At 46.0% G+C, this 15005-nt stretch overlaps 3 protein-coding genes across 3 annotated transcripts in view; 2 read left to right on the forward strand and 1 right to left on the reverse strand.

Moving 5' to 3' along the window:
* LOC309476005 (uncharacterized protein) overlaps positions 1 to 15005 on the forward strand; it is a 220006-nt gene that overhangs the window by 178744 nt on the left and 26257 nt on the right. The window lies entirely within an intron of this gene.
* LOC309474889 (uncharacterized protein) lies at positions 3460 to 7361 on the forward strand (the record flags this gene model as incomplete). The annotated part of the gene is made up of 3 exons (XM_082137508.1): positions 3460 to 3626; positions 3767 to 5133; positions 7334 to 7361. The coding sequence occupies exons 2-3, from the start codon at positions 4082 to 4084 to the stop codon at positions 7359 to 7361; spliced, it is 1080 nt and encodes a 359-aa protein (XP_081993634.1). The 5' UTR covers positions 3460 to 3626; positions 3767 to 4081.
* LOC309475264 (uncharacterized protein) lies at positions 7335 to 14921 on the reverse strand. The gene is made up of 2 exons (XM_082137965.1): positions 8426 to 14921; positions 7335 to 8392 (listed from the first exon to the last, which is right to left on the reverse strand). The coding sequence occupies exons 1-2, from the start codon at positions 14069 to 14071 to the stop codon at positions 8075 to 8077; spliced, it is 5964 nt and encodes a 1987-aa protein (XP_081994091.1). The 5' UTR covers positions 14072 to 14921; the 3' UTR covers positions 7335 to 8074.

Raw genomic sequence — 15005 nt, forward strand, 5'->3', positions numbered from 1 at the left:
CTTAACTAAGAACGTTTCGGGAAACACTTATTAACGTTAAGGTAAAGCCTGAGTTATAACTTAAGAATGATAGCGTAAATAAGGTTCTCTTACGAGAGGTCTCTCGTACTGCGTAAGATATCTTACGCTAGGGGAAAATCCTTTTTCCGCGAGATATTGAAGCCAAAAATTATCCTTAATTTTGTAATAATGCAAAACGCGTTGCGGCAGCATGCAGACATAGGCGAGGCAGCTCGCGCGCCTATTGGCTGCTCTGTGGCAACTGCAGCAGCCTATCGAGCGAGGCCTGGCGTGACGCCAGACCCAATCAGGGCACTTCGCGCCCGCTGCGTCACGTCCCGCCGAAATGGGCGTGGTCTAGGCCTATAAATACCGCTCGCAGGCAGCTATTATCTGATTTTTCATCCTTCAAGCGAAGCACACGCATCGCTGGAGCTGGATAAGAAGCCGCGCCGTCTGAAAGAGAGCACCTTCAGCTGGACGAGACACTGAAGTCGCTGGCCGCGCCGCCTTCCTTGCCTTCCTGCTGCGCTATCCGGCGTTATATCCTTTCTCTGCTACTGTGTTTATGTATGTGTGTGTGCTCGCCGCCACGACACACACTCCCATTGCACTAAAAGAGCTGGGCGTCTTTTTCAAGACGCCCCTTTTCCTGATCACGCAGCTCTCGCGCTCGCTGACGGCGACTGCCCTCACTGCGAGCTAGTTACTGCCTATGGTGACTCTGAGGACTCACCTGGCATCCTTCTCCGAGACTGCTCCTCCGCACCCCCCCCCCCCCCCCCCCCCCCCGCAAAGCTTGCCGGTTCGCCCGCTTGCCTTGCCTGCTTGGGGGACGATACCTGTTCTCCCTCTGTTCGAGCCGCGCACACCGCGCCGCTCACAGAGGATGTCAGGAGCGGGCGGTCACGGGGCTAGCTTTCTCTCTCCCTCTGTTCAAGCCGGAAGCGGACGGTCGGGGTTAGTTTTTCTTTACGTTATAAGAAAGCTACCCTGCCTTCTGCGCCCCATTCATGCGTCACTCACCGGCGAAAGGAGAAAGGTGTGTTTTTAGTCCCTCCGAGGATGGACTGACCTTCAATTTCTCATACATTTCCCAGTTCCCTGATCATGCGACTGGAAATATCAATGTTGCAGCAGGCGAGCCTGTTTTAATACAAGCGCGCCTGCAAGCATACGCCGAAGAAAGCTTGTGACGCTCTTATATGCTCGTGCATCCGAAAACCTTTGTGTTCCCCCCCCCTGTGGCTCAGTGGCGGAATCATTGGTTTTCCTCACGAGAGACCGGAGTTCGAATCCCGGTCTAGCGGCAGTTAAAATTATGCCGCCAATGCTTCGCTCTGTCAGTTCCCTGAAAAGCGACTGCAGATGTGCATTTTGCAGCCAACGAGCGCGTTGCACAACCCGCTCGCCTGCACCCAAACACCGTTTCTATGGTTTCCGTGCGTCACTGGCGAAAGGAGAAAAGAGCGTTTCTGGTCCCCCCGCGGACGGACCGACCTCCTCTTTCTCGTACATTTCTCATTCCCCTCTGAAGTTCGGGCGACTGGAAATGTCAGTATTGCAGTGAGCAAGCCTGTTGTAGTACACGCATGCCTGCAAACAAACGCCAGCACGTTGACGCTCTCTTATAATACTCGCGCTAACTGAGTTACAATGTGTCTCCCCCTGTGGCCCAGTGGCAGACTCTCAGGTTTTTGCACGCGAGAGACCCGCGTTCGATCCCCGGGTCTACCGGCAGATAAAATTATGCCGTCAATGCTCGCTCTGTCAGTTCCCTGAAAAGGCGACTGCAGATGTGTATTTTGCAGCCAACGAGCGCGTTGTACAACCCGTTCGCCTGCACCCAAACACCGTTTCTATGGTGTTCCGTGCGTCACTGGCGTAAGGAAAAAATTGAGTTTTTCTGGTCCCGCTGCGGACGGACCAACCTCCTTTTTCCTATACATTTCCCATTCCCCTCTGGAATTCAGGCGACTGGAAATGTCAATATTGCAGTGAACAAGCCTGTTGTAATGCACGCAGGCCTGCAATAAACGCCAGCATGTTGACGCTCTCTGTTTCTATGGCAACTTCTCGCTCGTTCAGTTCCAGTAAATGTGACTGTTCCAGTGTATCCTGCAGTAAACAAGTCGGTTCTGTCACCCGCTTGCCTGCACACAAACGCCGTTTTTACGGCTACCCAGATAAATCCCATAAGTGTGAATTTTTCTGGTGTCCCGGCCACGGCCGATGGTGCTTTATGTGTAGAAAGAATGCCCACTGCCCAGTGCCCATCTCTACACACAAGCACAGCCCGTCACACAGGGCTCGCGCACATGAATCGACTCAGATCGATTGCGCTTCAAACATGGTGAATGTGCCCACTAACACCACGTTATGCATGTCTCACGGTTTCTGTAAAAACGAAACCAACGTGCATTCGCTTCACTCAAGCGAACGATGCTTTCAGTGTGGTAAATGTGCCCGCTGTCCCGCGCCCACATCCACACATAGACATGACAGTTCCTACGGGAACCGCCCAGCCCTCCCCCTCGCGGTTGACCACTGCAGAGGAGTCGAGCGCGGGCAATCTGCCCGCTGTTATCAGCGCGCCCCATGCCTCAAATGTCACGAGCGCGACGCTTGTGTTACAGCACTCCGAAGCCTCCCCATCGCTGAGCGAGCGGAGCGCGCTTCGTATTCAACCCCTAGCTATTCATGCGGACGCATGGGCAAAGCTGCCCGGGGTTTCGAAGTGGGTGCTGAACATTATAAAAAGAGGCTATTCGCTACAGTTTCGCCGACGCCCTCGCCGCTATGTGGCGCGCGTCGAGACCACGGTAAAAACAGAAGTAGCACATTTACTTCGAGCCGAAGTGGCGAAACTATTGAGCAAAGGGGCCATAGAGCCTCTCTCTCAAGTTCAGAGCGAAGGAGGGCTATACAGCAGATACTTCCTGGTACCGAAAAAAGACGGGGGTCTCAGACCCATACTAGATCTAAGGCAACTGAACAAAGTGCTTGTGAAGCGACAGTTCAGGATGCTCACGACCAGACAAATCCTTGTGCAGATTCGCCAAGGAGATTGGTTTGTGTCAATAGATCTGAAAGACGCGTATTTTTCAAATACAGATAGCGTCACGTCACAGGCGATATTTGAGATTCGCCTTCGGGGGCCAGGCATATCAGTACACAGTCCTGCCGTTCGGTTTGTCCCTGGCACCCCGTACATTTACGAAGTGCATGGATGCGGCGCTCGCACCCCTCAGAATGAGAGGCATGCGAGTACTGAACTATTTGGACGATTGGCTGATTCTAGCGCAATCTCGCGCAGTGCTCATAGAACACACGACCATTTTACTCGATCACCTCGAGGATTTGGGTCTCAGTGTCAATTGGGCGAAGAGCTCTCTGTCACCCAGTCAGATATCTTTCCTGGGCACAGAATTGGACTCGCTGTCCATGATAGCGCGACTATCACCACAGCGCGCGGTAGACGTTCAACGCACAGCGAACTCGTTTCGCTGCGGCGCGTCTGTCCCGCTCAAGAAATTTCAGAAGATGCTAGGTCTCATGGCCTCAGCATCATCAGTGCTCCAGCTGGGCCTGCTCCGCATGCGCCCGCTGCAGTTTTGGCTGAAAGCGTGAGTCCCACGCAGAGCGTGGGCATCCGGTTCGCTTCGCCTCAGGGTCAATCAGAAGTGCGTCACAACTCTGAAACCTTGGAGAGCGAACGACTGGTACCAATCAGGTGTAAGCCTGGGGACTTCCTCGAGGGTGAAAGTGGTGTCCACGGACGCGTCCACCTCGGGATGGGGAGCGCTGCTCGAGGGCAGACCGTTCTTCGGCCAGTGGTCGGAACGGGAAAAGCTCCTGCACATAAACTGCCTCGAAATGACCCACAGACAGTCCAACTGCTGTGGAAGAAATTCGGCAGAGCGGAAGTAGACCTGTTTGCGTCTCAAGAAAACGCTCACTGTCCGGAATTTTTCTCCAAGAGCAGGAACGCGCTGGCCCATGTGTGGCCCCGCCGCCCGCTCTATGCTTTTCCCCCCGTCTCTCTCCTGCCTCAGGTGATAGAACGGATCAGGGAAGAAGGATGCTCAGTATTGCTGGTGGCACCGTTCTGGAAAAACCAACCTTGGTTCCCAGTCGTGATGTAGTTAGCAAGTACTGCCCCGTGGCCAGTACCAGTGAGGAGAGACCTCCTCTCACAGGCCCACGGCTCGATCTGGCATCCTCACCCGGAACTATGGTCCCTTCATGTCTGGGCCATCAACGGGTACATGTTGGACTCCCTAAAGGAGTATTAAACACGATCACGCAGGCTAGAGCTCCGTCTACGAGACGGCTCTACTCCTCGAAATGGTCAGTGTTTTCGGGCTGGTGCACAGCCCGTGGTGTGTCACCCACAGACTGTGGTGTGACGGAGGTGTTTTCCTTCCTACAAGAGCTGTTGGATGAGGGCAGGGCCCCCTCCACGCTCAAAGTTTATGTGGCGGCTATAGCAGCGTTCTCAGGAACAACGCTTGGTCAGTCAATAGGAAGGAACGATTTAGTCATCCGCTTCCTTAGAGGGGCTAAGAGACTGAATCCTCCCAGACCTCCCTCAGTCCCCGTATGGGACCTTTCTACGGTTCTGGAAGCCATGAAAGGTGCGCCATTTGAGCCTTTACAGTCAATTGATTTGAAACACCTGTCTTTCAAGACGGTGTTTTTGCTGGCTCTCGCTTCAGTGAAGCGCATAGGGGATCTACACGCGCTCTCTGTGAGCGCGGCGTGCATGGAGTTTGGGCCTAATGACTCAAAAGTTATACTCAAACCTAAGCACGGTTATGTTCCAAAATCCCTCAACACACCGTTTAGGGCGCAGGTTATCTCCCTGTCAGCCCTACCGGTCCCTGATGAGGAAAGAGACGCGAGCCTCCTTTGCCCAGTCAGGGCATTACGAGCTTATGTGTCTCGCTCGTCTGTTTTCAGACAGACGGAGCAGCTCTTTGTTTCATTTAGCGGGCGTTCTAAGGGACTAGCCGCGTCGAAACAGAGCCTATCCAGATGGATAGTTGATGCTATAGCGCTGGCATACGCCTCCAAGGGCATGCAGTGCCCGTCGGGTGTCAGAGCGCACTCCACGAGAGGCATGGCCTCTTCGTGGGCCTGTTCAAGTGGGATTGCCTTGCAAGATATTTGTATGGCGGCAGGCTGGGCCTCCCCGTCTACATTTATAAGATTTTATAACCTAGAGGTTCCCGCCCTGCAGGCCAGGCTGCTGTCGGTCTAAGTTTACCAGTATTATCTGACCTGATGCTATCAGCTCAGAATGCTGCGTCTACTGAGCACAGCTCAATGTTCGACAGTAAAAAGTAGCAGCACGAGATGTGCCTGGGCAGACTGTGTAAGACCCACATTCCCCCATCAGTTCAGGCCGTACCCCGCCCTGTCTGTATGAAATTCGCGTCTCAGCGACGCTGCCATATGTGGAAGAGTGCGGCTTCGCCCCTCCCTCTTCCCGGACTCCCTGTGAGTTCCCTGAGTGATTGTGCACTATATGTACCCCGGGTTTTCGCCCTTGGGTCTTTGGTGTCAGATCTCAGCATGCACGGCGTTTTGCATTGGGTCCCCTAGCGTAAGATATCTTACGCAGTACGAGAGACCTCTCGTAAGAGAACGTACTCGGTTACTAACGTAACCTCGGTTCTCTCTAGAAGAGGGAACGAGTACTGCGTATCTTGCCGTGCATGCACACGCTCTGGTTGCTTCGATGATGAAAAACCAGATAATAGCTGCCTGCGAGCGGTATTTATAGGCCTAGACCACGCCCATTTCGGCGGGACGTGACGCAGCGGGCGCGAAGTGCCCTGATTGGGTCTGGCGTCACGCCAAGCCTCGCTCGATAGGCTGCTGCAGTTGCCGCAGAGCAGCCAATAGGCGCGCGAGCTGCCTCGCCTATGTCTGCATGCTGCCGCAACGCGTTTTGCATTATTACAAAATTAAGGATAATTTTTGGCTTCAATATCTCGCGGAAAAAGGATTTTCCCCTAGCGTAAGATATCTTACGCAGTACTCGTTCCCTCTTCTAGAGAGAACCGAGGTTACGTTAGTAACCGAGTACGTTTTGGGGAAATGCAGCCCAGCATATTATTTAAACATAAATATGAAACTAAATAAGATTTTCTCTAACCCTGTACAACGAACGCGCCAGTGCGTTCTGATGGATTTTTCTTTAATGACAGCGGAAGAAACTCCGTCAATTTTTGGCCATACAGATTAGTGTGTAAGACAACTACAAATGGTCTACTTTTATTTGTGTACATTCACAATAACACCAAAACCTTGTGCTTTTGTAAAATAAAGATCTGCCTTTGTTTCAACTGTCTCTGTATCCGCGAGAATCTTTCTGAAACTAATAAAGTTTAAAGACTGGCCTATTATCACACAAACAGTGTGCTGAGGCCACCTATGCAAAATGCCTTAAAAGGCTATAGTACAGTAGCCTCCGTTACACTGAGATTTCATGTCGGAGGGATTTGAGCGCTTGTGCCGTGAGCGATTGAGTGGAGCGCATTGGCATAGAGCGGAATATTGAGCGGAGCTCACATGCTGAGTTATAACTATATATTCAGGATTTACATTTATATATTCAGAGTTATAACTATATATTCAGGATTTACATTTATATATTCAGAGTTATAACTATATATTCGGGATTTACATTTATATATTCAGAGTTATAACTATATATTCGGGATTTACATTTATATATTCAGAGTTATAACTATATATTCAGGATTTACATTTATATATTCAGAGTTTTAACTATATATTCGGGATTTACATTTATATATTCAGAGTTATAACTATATATTCGGGATTTACATTTATATATTCAGAGTTATAACTATATATTCAGGATTTACATTTATATATTCAGAGTTTTAACTATATATTCGGGATTTACATTTATATATTCAGAGTTATAACTATATATTCAGAGTTATAACTATATATTCGGGATTTACATTTATATATTCAGATTTACATTTATATATTCAGAGTTATAACTATATATTCAGGATTTACATTTATATATTCAGAGTTATAACTATATATTCAGGATTTACATTTATATATTCAGAGTTAAAACTATATTCAGGATTTACATTTATATTTTCAGAGTTATAACTATATATTCAGGGTTACATTTATATATTCAGGATTTACAACTATATATTCAGAGTTTTAACTATATATTCGGGATTTACATTTATATATTCAGATTTACATTTATATATTCAGAGTTATAACTATATATTCAGGATTTACATTTATATATTCAGAGTTATAACTGTAGGTTTCCACTAAATGAAGCCTTAGCTTGACACTTTGTCCACTCCCTTCGTCGGAATCCACATCAATAAATCCACAGAACCACTCGTGAAAAAACGTATCCGTTTACTCAGTTAGCATCAAAAACATCAGCACAGGAATATTACATAAAATAAAAATGATTAATTAACGACAAAAAAGGGGAGAGAGAGAAAAGGTCAAAAAACTATATGGCTCCACTCTCTGCTTGCCTGACTGTTCACTCCGAAACATTTACAATTCTCGCGAGAGTATTCCAAGCAATTAAAGGTACATGCAATTTAGGTAAAAATGCGATAACAGTCCTCTATTCCCAAAATATCACCAATGTAATATAAATGCACTCTAAATTATCCATACCCATATTAGATAATTACAAAATTAACTCCTTGCATTACTGTAAATATTAACTGCATCAACCTGTAAATAATGTAAATATTCCCTTCAATTTCTTCCACATAAATGAATCATGTAAATTACTATTTAACGCATAAATTAAAATTATTTATCAGTTAACTGCATTTAGGCTCCTACATTACCGGCCCCTAATTGTTATCAATGTTCTTGAAACAATTACTCAAAACTTAAATTAAAGGAGCCTACATGCTAACTAACAAACTATCTAAAGAAATCTTCTTGGTCTTCGCCCTGTATGAAATAGGGTCTTTCCTTTGGAACAGTTTAGGCTATAAATTGTCCTCAGATCTTTGAAGAAGACATAGCTTAGTTATGGACGACAAAGCTCGCTGCTCTTAGTCTTGACTTTCACTTGACGAACGAAGCCTTTCTTGTCAGGAAAAATCTCCACAATTCTTCCAAGTGGCCATGAATTTCTGGGCGATGTATCATCTACAATCAGCACTACATCACCAACACTGAAGTTTCTTCCAGGAGTGGACCATCGTTGACGTTCCTGGAGCTGCATAAGATATTCTTTACACCAGCGTTTCCAGAAGACATCCGCGAGGTACTGGACTTGCCTCCATCTGCGGTTAGCGTACTGGTCATCCTTGCTGAACACTTCAGGGGGTAACTCAGGCTTGACCTTGAGTAACAACAGGTGGTTGGGCGTTAAGGCCTCTAAATCGTTGAGATCTGAAGATGCCTGGGTGATTGGCCTGCTGTTTATGATGGCCTCAGCTTCACACAGTAAGGTATGGAGACCTTCTTCATCCAAAAGTTGTTCCTTCACTGAGATGTTCAGAATTTTTCTCACCGAGCGGATCAGCCGCTCCCAGCTTCCTCCGTGGTGAGAACCTGCTGGCGGATTAAAGTGCCACTGAACTCCCTTCTCCTGCAAGTTCTTTGCTATCTTGCTGGTGTTCCATTCTTTTATTGATTTTTTTAACTCACTGTCAGCCGACCTGAAGTTGGTTCCATTATCAGAGTACATCTCTTTGACTTGTCCTCTTCTTGCAATAAATCTTCTAATTGCATTGAGGCATGCATCGGTGTCAAGTGAAGATGCTACTTCTAGATGTACGGCTCGTATTGCAAGACATGTAAAGATGACACCGTATCTCTTTATTTGCCCTCTTCCTCTTTTCACCAGAAATGGACCAAAGTAGTCAACACCGACTCTTGTGAATGGAGGACTGTCAGGCAGGACCCTGCATCTTGGTAGATCAGCCATGAGTTGCTTACCGGCAGTTCCGTGTAGTTTCTTACAGCTGATGCACTTGGACAAAAACTTTCTAATAGCGCCGTTTGCTCCGGGGACCCAGAATCTTTGATGCAGTTGTGCCAACATATGATTTCTCCCGGCATGAGCTGTAACATCGTGAATGTGCTTCAGCACAAGCATTGTGATGTGTGAATCTTTTGACAAGATGGCTTGCTGCTTGGAATCCTCTGGCATTGCTGCACGGCTCATCCTCCCACCAACTCTAATGACTCCGTTTTGGAGTACAGGGTTCAACTTGTAGAGTGAACTACTCTTCTTTACCCTTTGATGTTCCTTTAGCATAGTCAAGTCTTCTTTGAAGCTTTGTTTTTGACAGTATTTCACGATTTCTCTTTCTGCTACAGTCAAACCTTCACAGGTTAGGTGTGTTCCTTTGAAAGCTTTCTTGAACTGATTAATTCTGTTTTCTCCATGTGAGTTTGGTTCCTTTCTCATTGCTTTCAGTTCCATAAGCAAATCCTTGAATTTCAGAAACCAGGCCACAGCGCGTTTTAGTTTTGTCCAGGATGAGTAATAGGTCATCAACTGTTCCATAGCATCTTTGGGCTCTTGCGTCTGAATAACATGCGCTTGAACTACCTTTTTAACCTCTGAGTCGTCAATGTCCAGCATTCCAGGATCTGGATTTTTGGGCCACTGGTCTTGTGCACAGAGCAGGAAACTTGGTCCTGAAAGCCAGCTTTCACTATTCAAGAACGCTTCAACAGTCTGTCCTCTCGAGACATGATCAGCAGGATTCAGATTGGTATTAACGTATCTCCACTGTGAAGTCTGAGAGTGCTCCAGGATTGTTGTGATCCTATTGGCAACGAAAGTCTTGAATCTTGTGCCTTCGCTGTTCAAATACTTCAGCACAGCCGTGCTGTCTGTCCAAAAAATTGATTCGTTAAGTTCCAGTTCAAGCTCTTTCTTCAGAAGCTTGTCCATCTTGACGGCAACTGTGGCTGCAGTCAATTCCATTCTTGGTATGGTTGGAGACTTTAAGGGCGCAACCCTTGCCTTTGCCATAATCAGGGTGGATTGAGCTTCACCGCTTGCAGTGCGTAGCAGTAGGTAACTTGTTGTTCCGTATGCGTCTTGACTAGCATCAGCAAAATGATGTAACTGTGCAAAGACTGGCGCACCAAACTGCTTTGACTTAACACATCTGTCAACTCCAAAGGTCTCAAGCTGTTGCAATCCAGACATCCACCTTTTCCAACTCTTAATGACGTTATCAGGCAAGTCTTCATCCCAGCTATACTTCTGTCGGCATAAGTCTTGCAAGATTCTTTTGGCAGGCAGTACTACTGGAGCAAGAAAACCCATCGGATCAAAAATGGAACAGACGAGGGAAAGCAGGCCTCTCCTAGTGTGTGGTCGAACCTTGAGGTTGATTTTGAACTTGAACTGATCCGTTTCGGCACACCAATGGATTCCCAATGCTCTCTCCATTGGCAAGTTATCTTCATCCAAGTCCAAATCCTGAAAACCCTTGGCCCTTTCCTCTTCAGGAATGGAGTTGAGCAACCTTCGACTGTTACTCGACCATTTCGTTAGTCGAAATCCACCTTTTGCCAACATGCTCCTCAAGTCAGCGCAAAGGGTAATTGCGGTGTCTTCATCTGTAACTGACTTAAGACAATCGTCTACATAAAAATTCTTCTTCACTGTTTTGACAGCTTCTTGACCAAATTCTTTCTCAAAATCTGTAGCACATTTCTGCAGTGCAAAAGTTGCAACACTTGGCGAAGACGTCGCGCCAAAGATGTGGACCAACATCTTGTGTTCAACAAGTGCCTGCTCGCAGTTCCCCTCGGGCCACCAAAGAAACCTGAAGAAATCCGTGTCTTCATCGCTGACTCTGACCTGGTGGAACATAGCCTCCACGTCAGCCATGACCGCCACGGTCTCTTGTCGGAACCTTAAGAGGACCCCCACCAGCGAGCTTGTTAGGTCCGGTCCCTGCAGAAGCTGTTGGTTCAGCGATGTTCCTTGAAAGCTCGCTCCACAATCAAAAACAACACGCAGTTTTTGCTTAACTGGATGTCTAACTCCGTGATGAGGCAGATACCATGTTCGTCCCTCCGTTGGCTGACATTCAACGCTATCCAGCTTCACTGCGTAGCCTTTCTTGAGGAGGTCATCCATAAATGCAACGTATTCTGCATGAAACTTGACATCTCTGGAGAATCTTTTCCGTAGGTTCAACGCACGTTGCTCTGCGACTGATCTGTTGTTTGGCATGCTCAATGACTTGTTCTTCACCGGCAGGCAAACACTGTAATGACCATCCACGAGTTTTGAGGACTGAGACACCATGTCAATAAACTGGTGGTCATCTTTGGACATTTCAATGTCTTCGTTTTGTCCAGCATCAGGAAAGTCCTGCTTGAACTGCAGTTGCCAGAGCTGTTCTAGCTTGGCTACAGAGATACGATTGGTGGTGATTCCTGTCAATGTGTTTGTCTCCCTCATACCGCTTCCACCTCTGAGTGGCCCATTTACTGTCCAGCCTAATATTGTTCTCACAGCGTATGGGCCGTCATCCACGCTGCTAACCACCTGAAGTGGCTCCATCGCCTTGGGAACATTTGCTCCTATGAGTAATCCAACCTCTGCTTGGATAGTGGGGAGTTTCACCTCCTTTAGATGAGGCCAACTGTCAACATCCTCTTGGCGGGGAATATTGTCTTTGGTTACAGGGATGTTTTTCTGTGAAAACACCTCTGAAAGTTCAATAAAGTGATTGCCATCCAAGCTACTGATTTCCATTCCATTCACAATGCAAGTGTTAACAATAGATTCATTCCCCATTGTTTGTAACAAGATGCTTGTATTGCGTCCGTTCATATTCAGCTGGTTTATTAAAGACTCTGTAGCGAAAGTAGCTGAGCTACCTGGGTCCAAAAATGCGTACGTTGTCACTGCCTTGGATCCCTTTTGTGCTTTGACACATACTGGAATGATCGAAAGAGCACAGTTTTCCTTACCGGCCCCGGTGACCGTAAAAGTTTCTTTCATGTGTACAAGGGCACTTGAGACAGATTGCTGCTCACAACGCTCGCTTGTGGCTTCTTCTCGCAAGCCTTTACTGTTCATGTGCAACAGTGTGGGATGCAGTCGAGAACATTCTTGACATTGAGCTTTCTCTTTACAGCTGTTACTCATATGACCATGTTTCAAACATGCAAAACACAGACCTTTGCTTCGCAGGAAGTCAATCTTTTCCTTGTGCGGCTTGCTCTTGAGTTTTCTGCAGACTGTGAGACTGTGTTGCTCTCCCCGACAATAAACACAAGGCTTGCTGTTTGCATCCACTAAGACATTTTGTGTTTTTGGCGTTGGTTGTTTGTCATTTTCAGTTTGGGAGGAGACAATGGCCGCTGTGAATACTTTCTTTGGTTTGAGTATCTCTGCGTATTTTAGGTTTGGTTTCTGTTGTACTGGTTGTTTTGGCCTGGTGGTTTCTTGAATGTTCCCATAGAGTGGGTGTAGTAAATATCTAACTTGCTTGTTGACAAATTCGACAAAATCCTTGAATTTCACCCTTTTTTTTGTTTTTTCTTGTAGGTCGCACGCAGACTTTCTCCAAGCTTCTTTGAGTTTGTACGGCAGCTTGTTAGCTAGTGCCTTTATGTTAGCTGTGTTGTCCAAGTCTTCCATGTAGCTTATATCAGTCATTGTGTTGCAGCAGCCTGTGAGGAACAATGCGAAAGACTGCAGTGCAGCGCCATCTTCTGACTTGATTGTCTGCCAATCCAAAGCCTCCTTTATGTAGGCTTCTGCAATCTTGTAGTCATCACCGTAAAACTCCTTCAGCATTTCTTTAGCTTTAGCATAACCTGCTGAGGGTTCCATGTGAATGCAGCTTTTTACCAACTCATGTGGTTGTCCACTTGTGTACTGCAACAAAAACTGTAAGCGATCACGACTGTCACCAGTGCGATCTTCAACTCCGTGTTCAATAGATCTGATAAAGGATTTATACTCAAGCGGATCACCTTTGAATGTTGGAATGGTGAGCTCAGGGAGTAATGTGGCTTTGTGATTCTTCACAAGGTACTCAGTGACGTCAACTTGCTGAGAGATAGCCTTGCATAAACTATCAAGCACTGGTCCATCATTGAGGTCCATGTTCGATGCAGTCAGAGCTGTTTGTGGCCTTGCTAGCTGAACCTTGTTTTCAAGATTGGACGTAGGCGGGGTGTGCTGTGTTGGTGGTTGGTAGGTGGTGTTCACCTTTGTTTCAGCGATCTGTTCATTAGCTTCTATACTGCTCTCAGCTGCTTGTGTGCATTCATATTTTTGCAAAACTTCCATTTTTGCATCTGACTCTGCAAGAGCAGTCTGCATTGCATGCATCTCCTTTCTAGCCTTAATCGCAGCCTCTATTCGTTTTTGCTCAGCCTCAAACTCCGCCTCTCGCCGCTTTTCTTCTGCTTGCAGCTGAGCTTCCCTGCATTTTTTTTCTGCATGCCAATCTGCTTCTTCTTTTTCTATGGCTAGCTTCTCTCTTAAAGCTGCAGCCTGTGCCTTTAAAGAAGCACGCTCCATTTCTGCCTTTATTCTAACTGAAGATGATGATGACACACTTCCACATCGTGATCCGGATCTGCTTGAGCGTTTCGTGGTGGTTTTTGATGATGTAGACCTACTATCTGTTGGCATTACGTGTTTATCACACTCTTCAGCCTGCTCAGAGCGTTTCATGACATCTTTCATCCATTCCTCACATTTCCAGAAGAAATCATTTATTGACTTATTTTTAAGATCAAACCAATTCTTTTGATTATCCAGGAATTCTTCTTCAGACATAAATCTTCTCAAACCAGAATTTAAGTCGGAAAATTCTTGCTGCAAACTACTGAATTCCACACGCAATTTATTTTTAACAATATCGGCGTTTGCATCATCTTCCATTAATTGCTCAATATGCTTTATCATGCTCGTTAGCTGGGATAACTTATACCTGCGTGCATGGAGTTGTCTAGACTTGTGTTCTTCCACAGCCTTCTCAGTCATTTTTACTGTCCGTTTTTCACTGTCCTGTTCATCCATAACAAACGAATGTTTCCACACTTAGTCAATGCAAATGTCAAAACCGTAGGGTGAGCTTAACACACACACAATGCGTTCCACTTCGTCGTTCAGCCGAACGGCGTCCTTTTATTTATTTATTTCTTGCAGCGGAGCGCACACCAACCGCGCTCCTCATGATTCAATTAACGATCTCCAGCAGAGCAAGGAACGCTACGACTTACAGATTCACCGTGAAAGTTTCCTCCTTCCGTCCTTTGTCTCGAGTCAGGCCGTTCCAAAGTCCAATAATCCGTGCAGAGCAAGTTTTTTGACTAAAATGTAGGTTTCCACTAAATGAAGCCTTAGCTTGACACTTTGTCCACTCCCTTCGTCGGAATCCACATCAATAAATCCACAGAACCACTCGTGAAAAAACGTATCCGTTTACTCAGTTAGCATCAAAAACATCAGCACAGGAATATTACATAAAATAAAAATGATTAATTAACGACAAAAAAGGGGAGAGAGAGAAAAGGTCAAAAAACTATATGGCTCCACTCTCTGCTTGCCTGACTGTTCACTCCGAAACATTTACAATTCTCGCGAGAGTATTCCAAGCAATTAAAGGTACATGCAATTTAGGTAAAAATGCGATAACAGTCCTCTATTCCCAAAATATCACCAATGTAATATAAATGCACTCTAAATTATCCATACCCATATTAGATAATTACAAAATTAACTCCTTGCATTACTGTAAATATTAACTGCATCAACCTGTAAATAATGTAAATATTCCCTTCAATTTCTTCCACATAAATGAATCATGTAAATTACTATTTAACGCATAAATTAAAATTATTTATCAGTTAACTGCATTTAGGCTCCTACAATAACTATATATTATATTGGGGATTTACATTTATATATTCAGATTTACATTTATATATTCAGAGTTATAACTATATATTCA

Source organism: Leuciscus leuciscus, assembly GCF_965113295.1.
Source record: "Leuciscus leuciscus genome assembly, chromosome: 15".
Lineage (NCBI taxonomy): Eukaryota > Metazoa > Chordata > Actinopteri > Cypriniformes > Leuciscidae > Leuciscus > Leuciscus leuciscus.

Bases quoted from the DNA above. Each gene is read 5' to 3' on its own strand.
- LOC309475264 (XM_082137965.1), bottom strand. From the start codon at position 14,071: ATGGATGAACAGGACAGTGAAAAACGGACAGTAAAAATGACTGAGAAG. The intron at 8,393-8,425 runs GCCTTAACGCCC...TTGTTACTCAAG, and splicing joins CAGATCTCAACGATTTAGAG to GTCAAGCCTGAGTTACCCCC.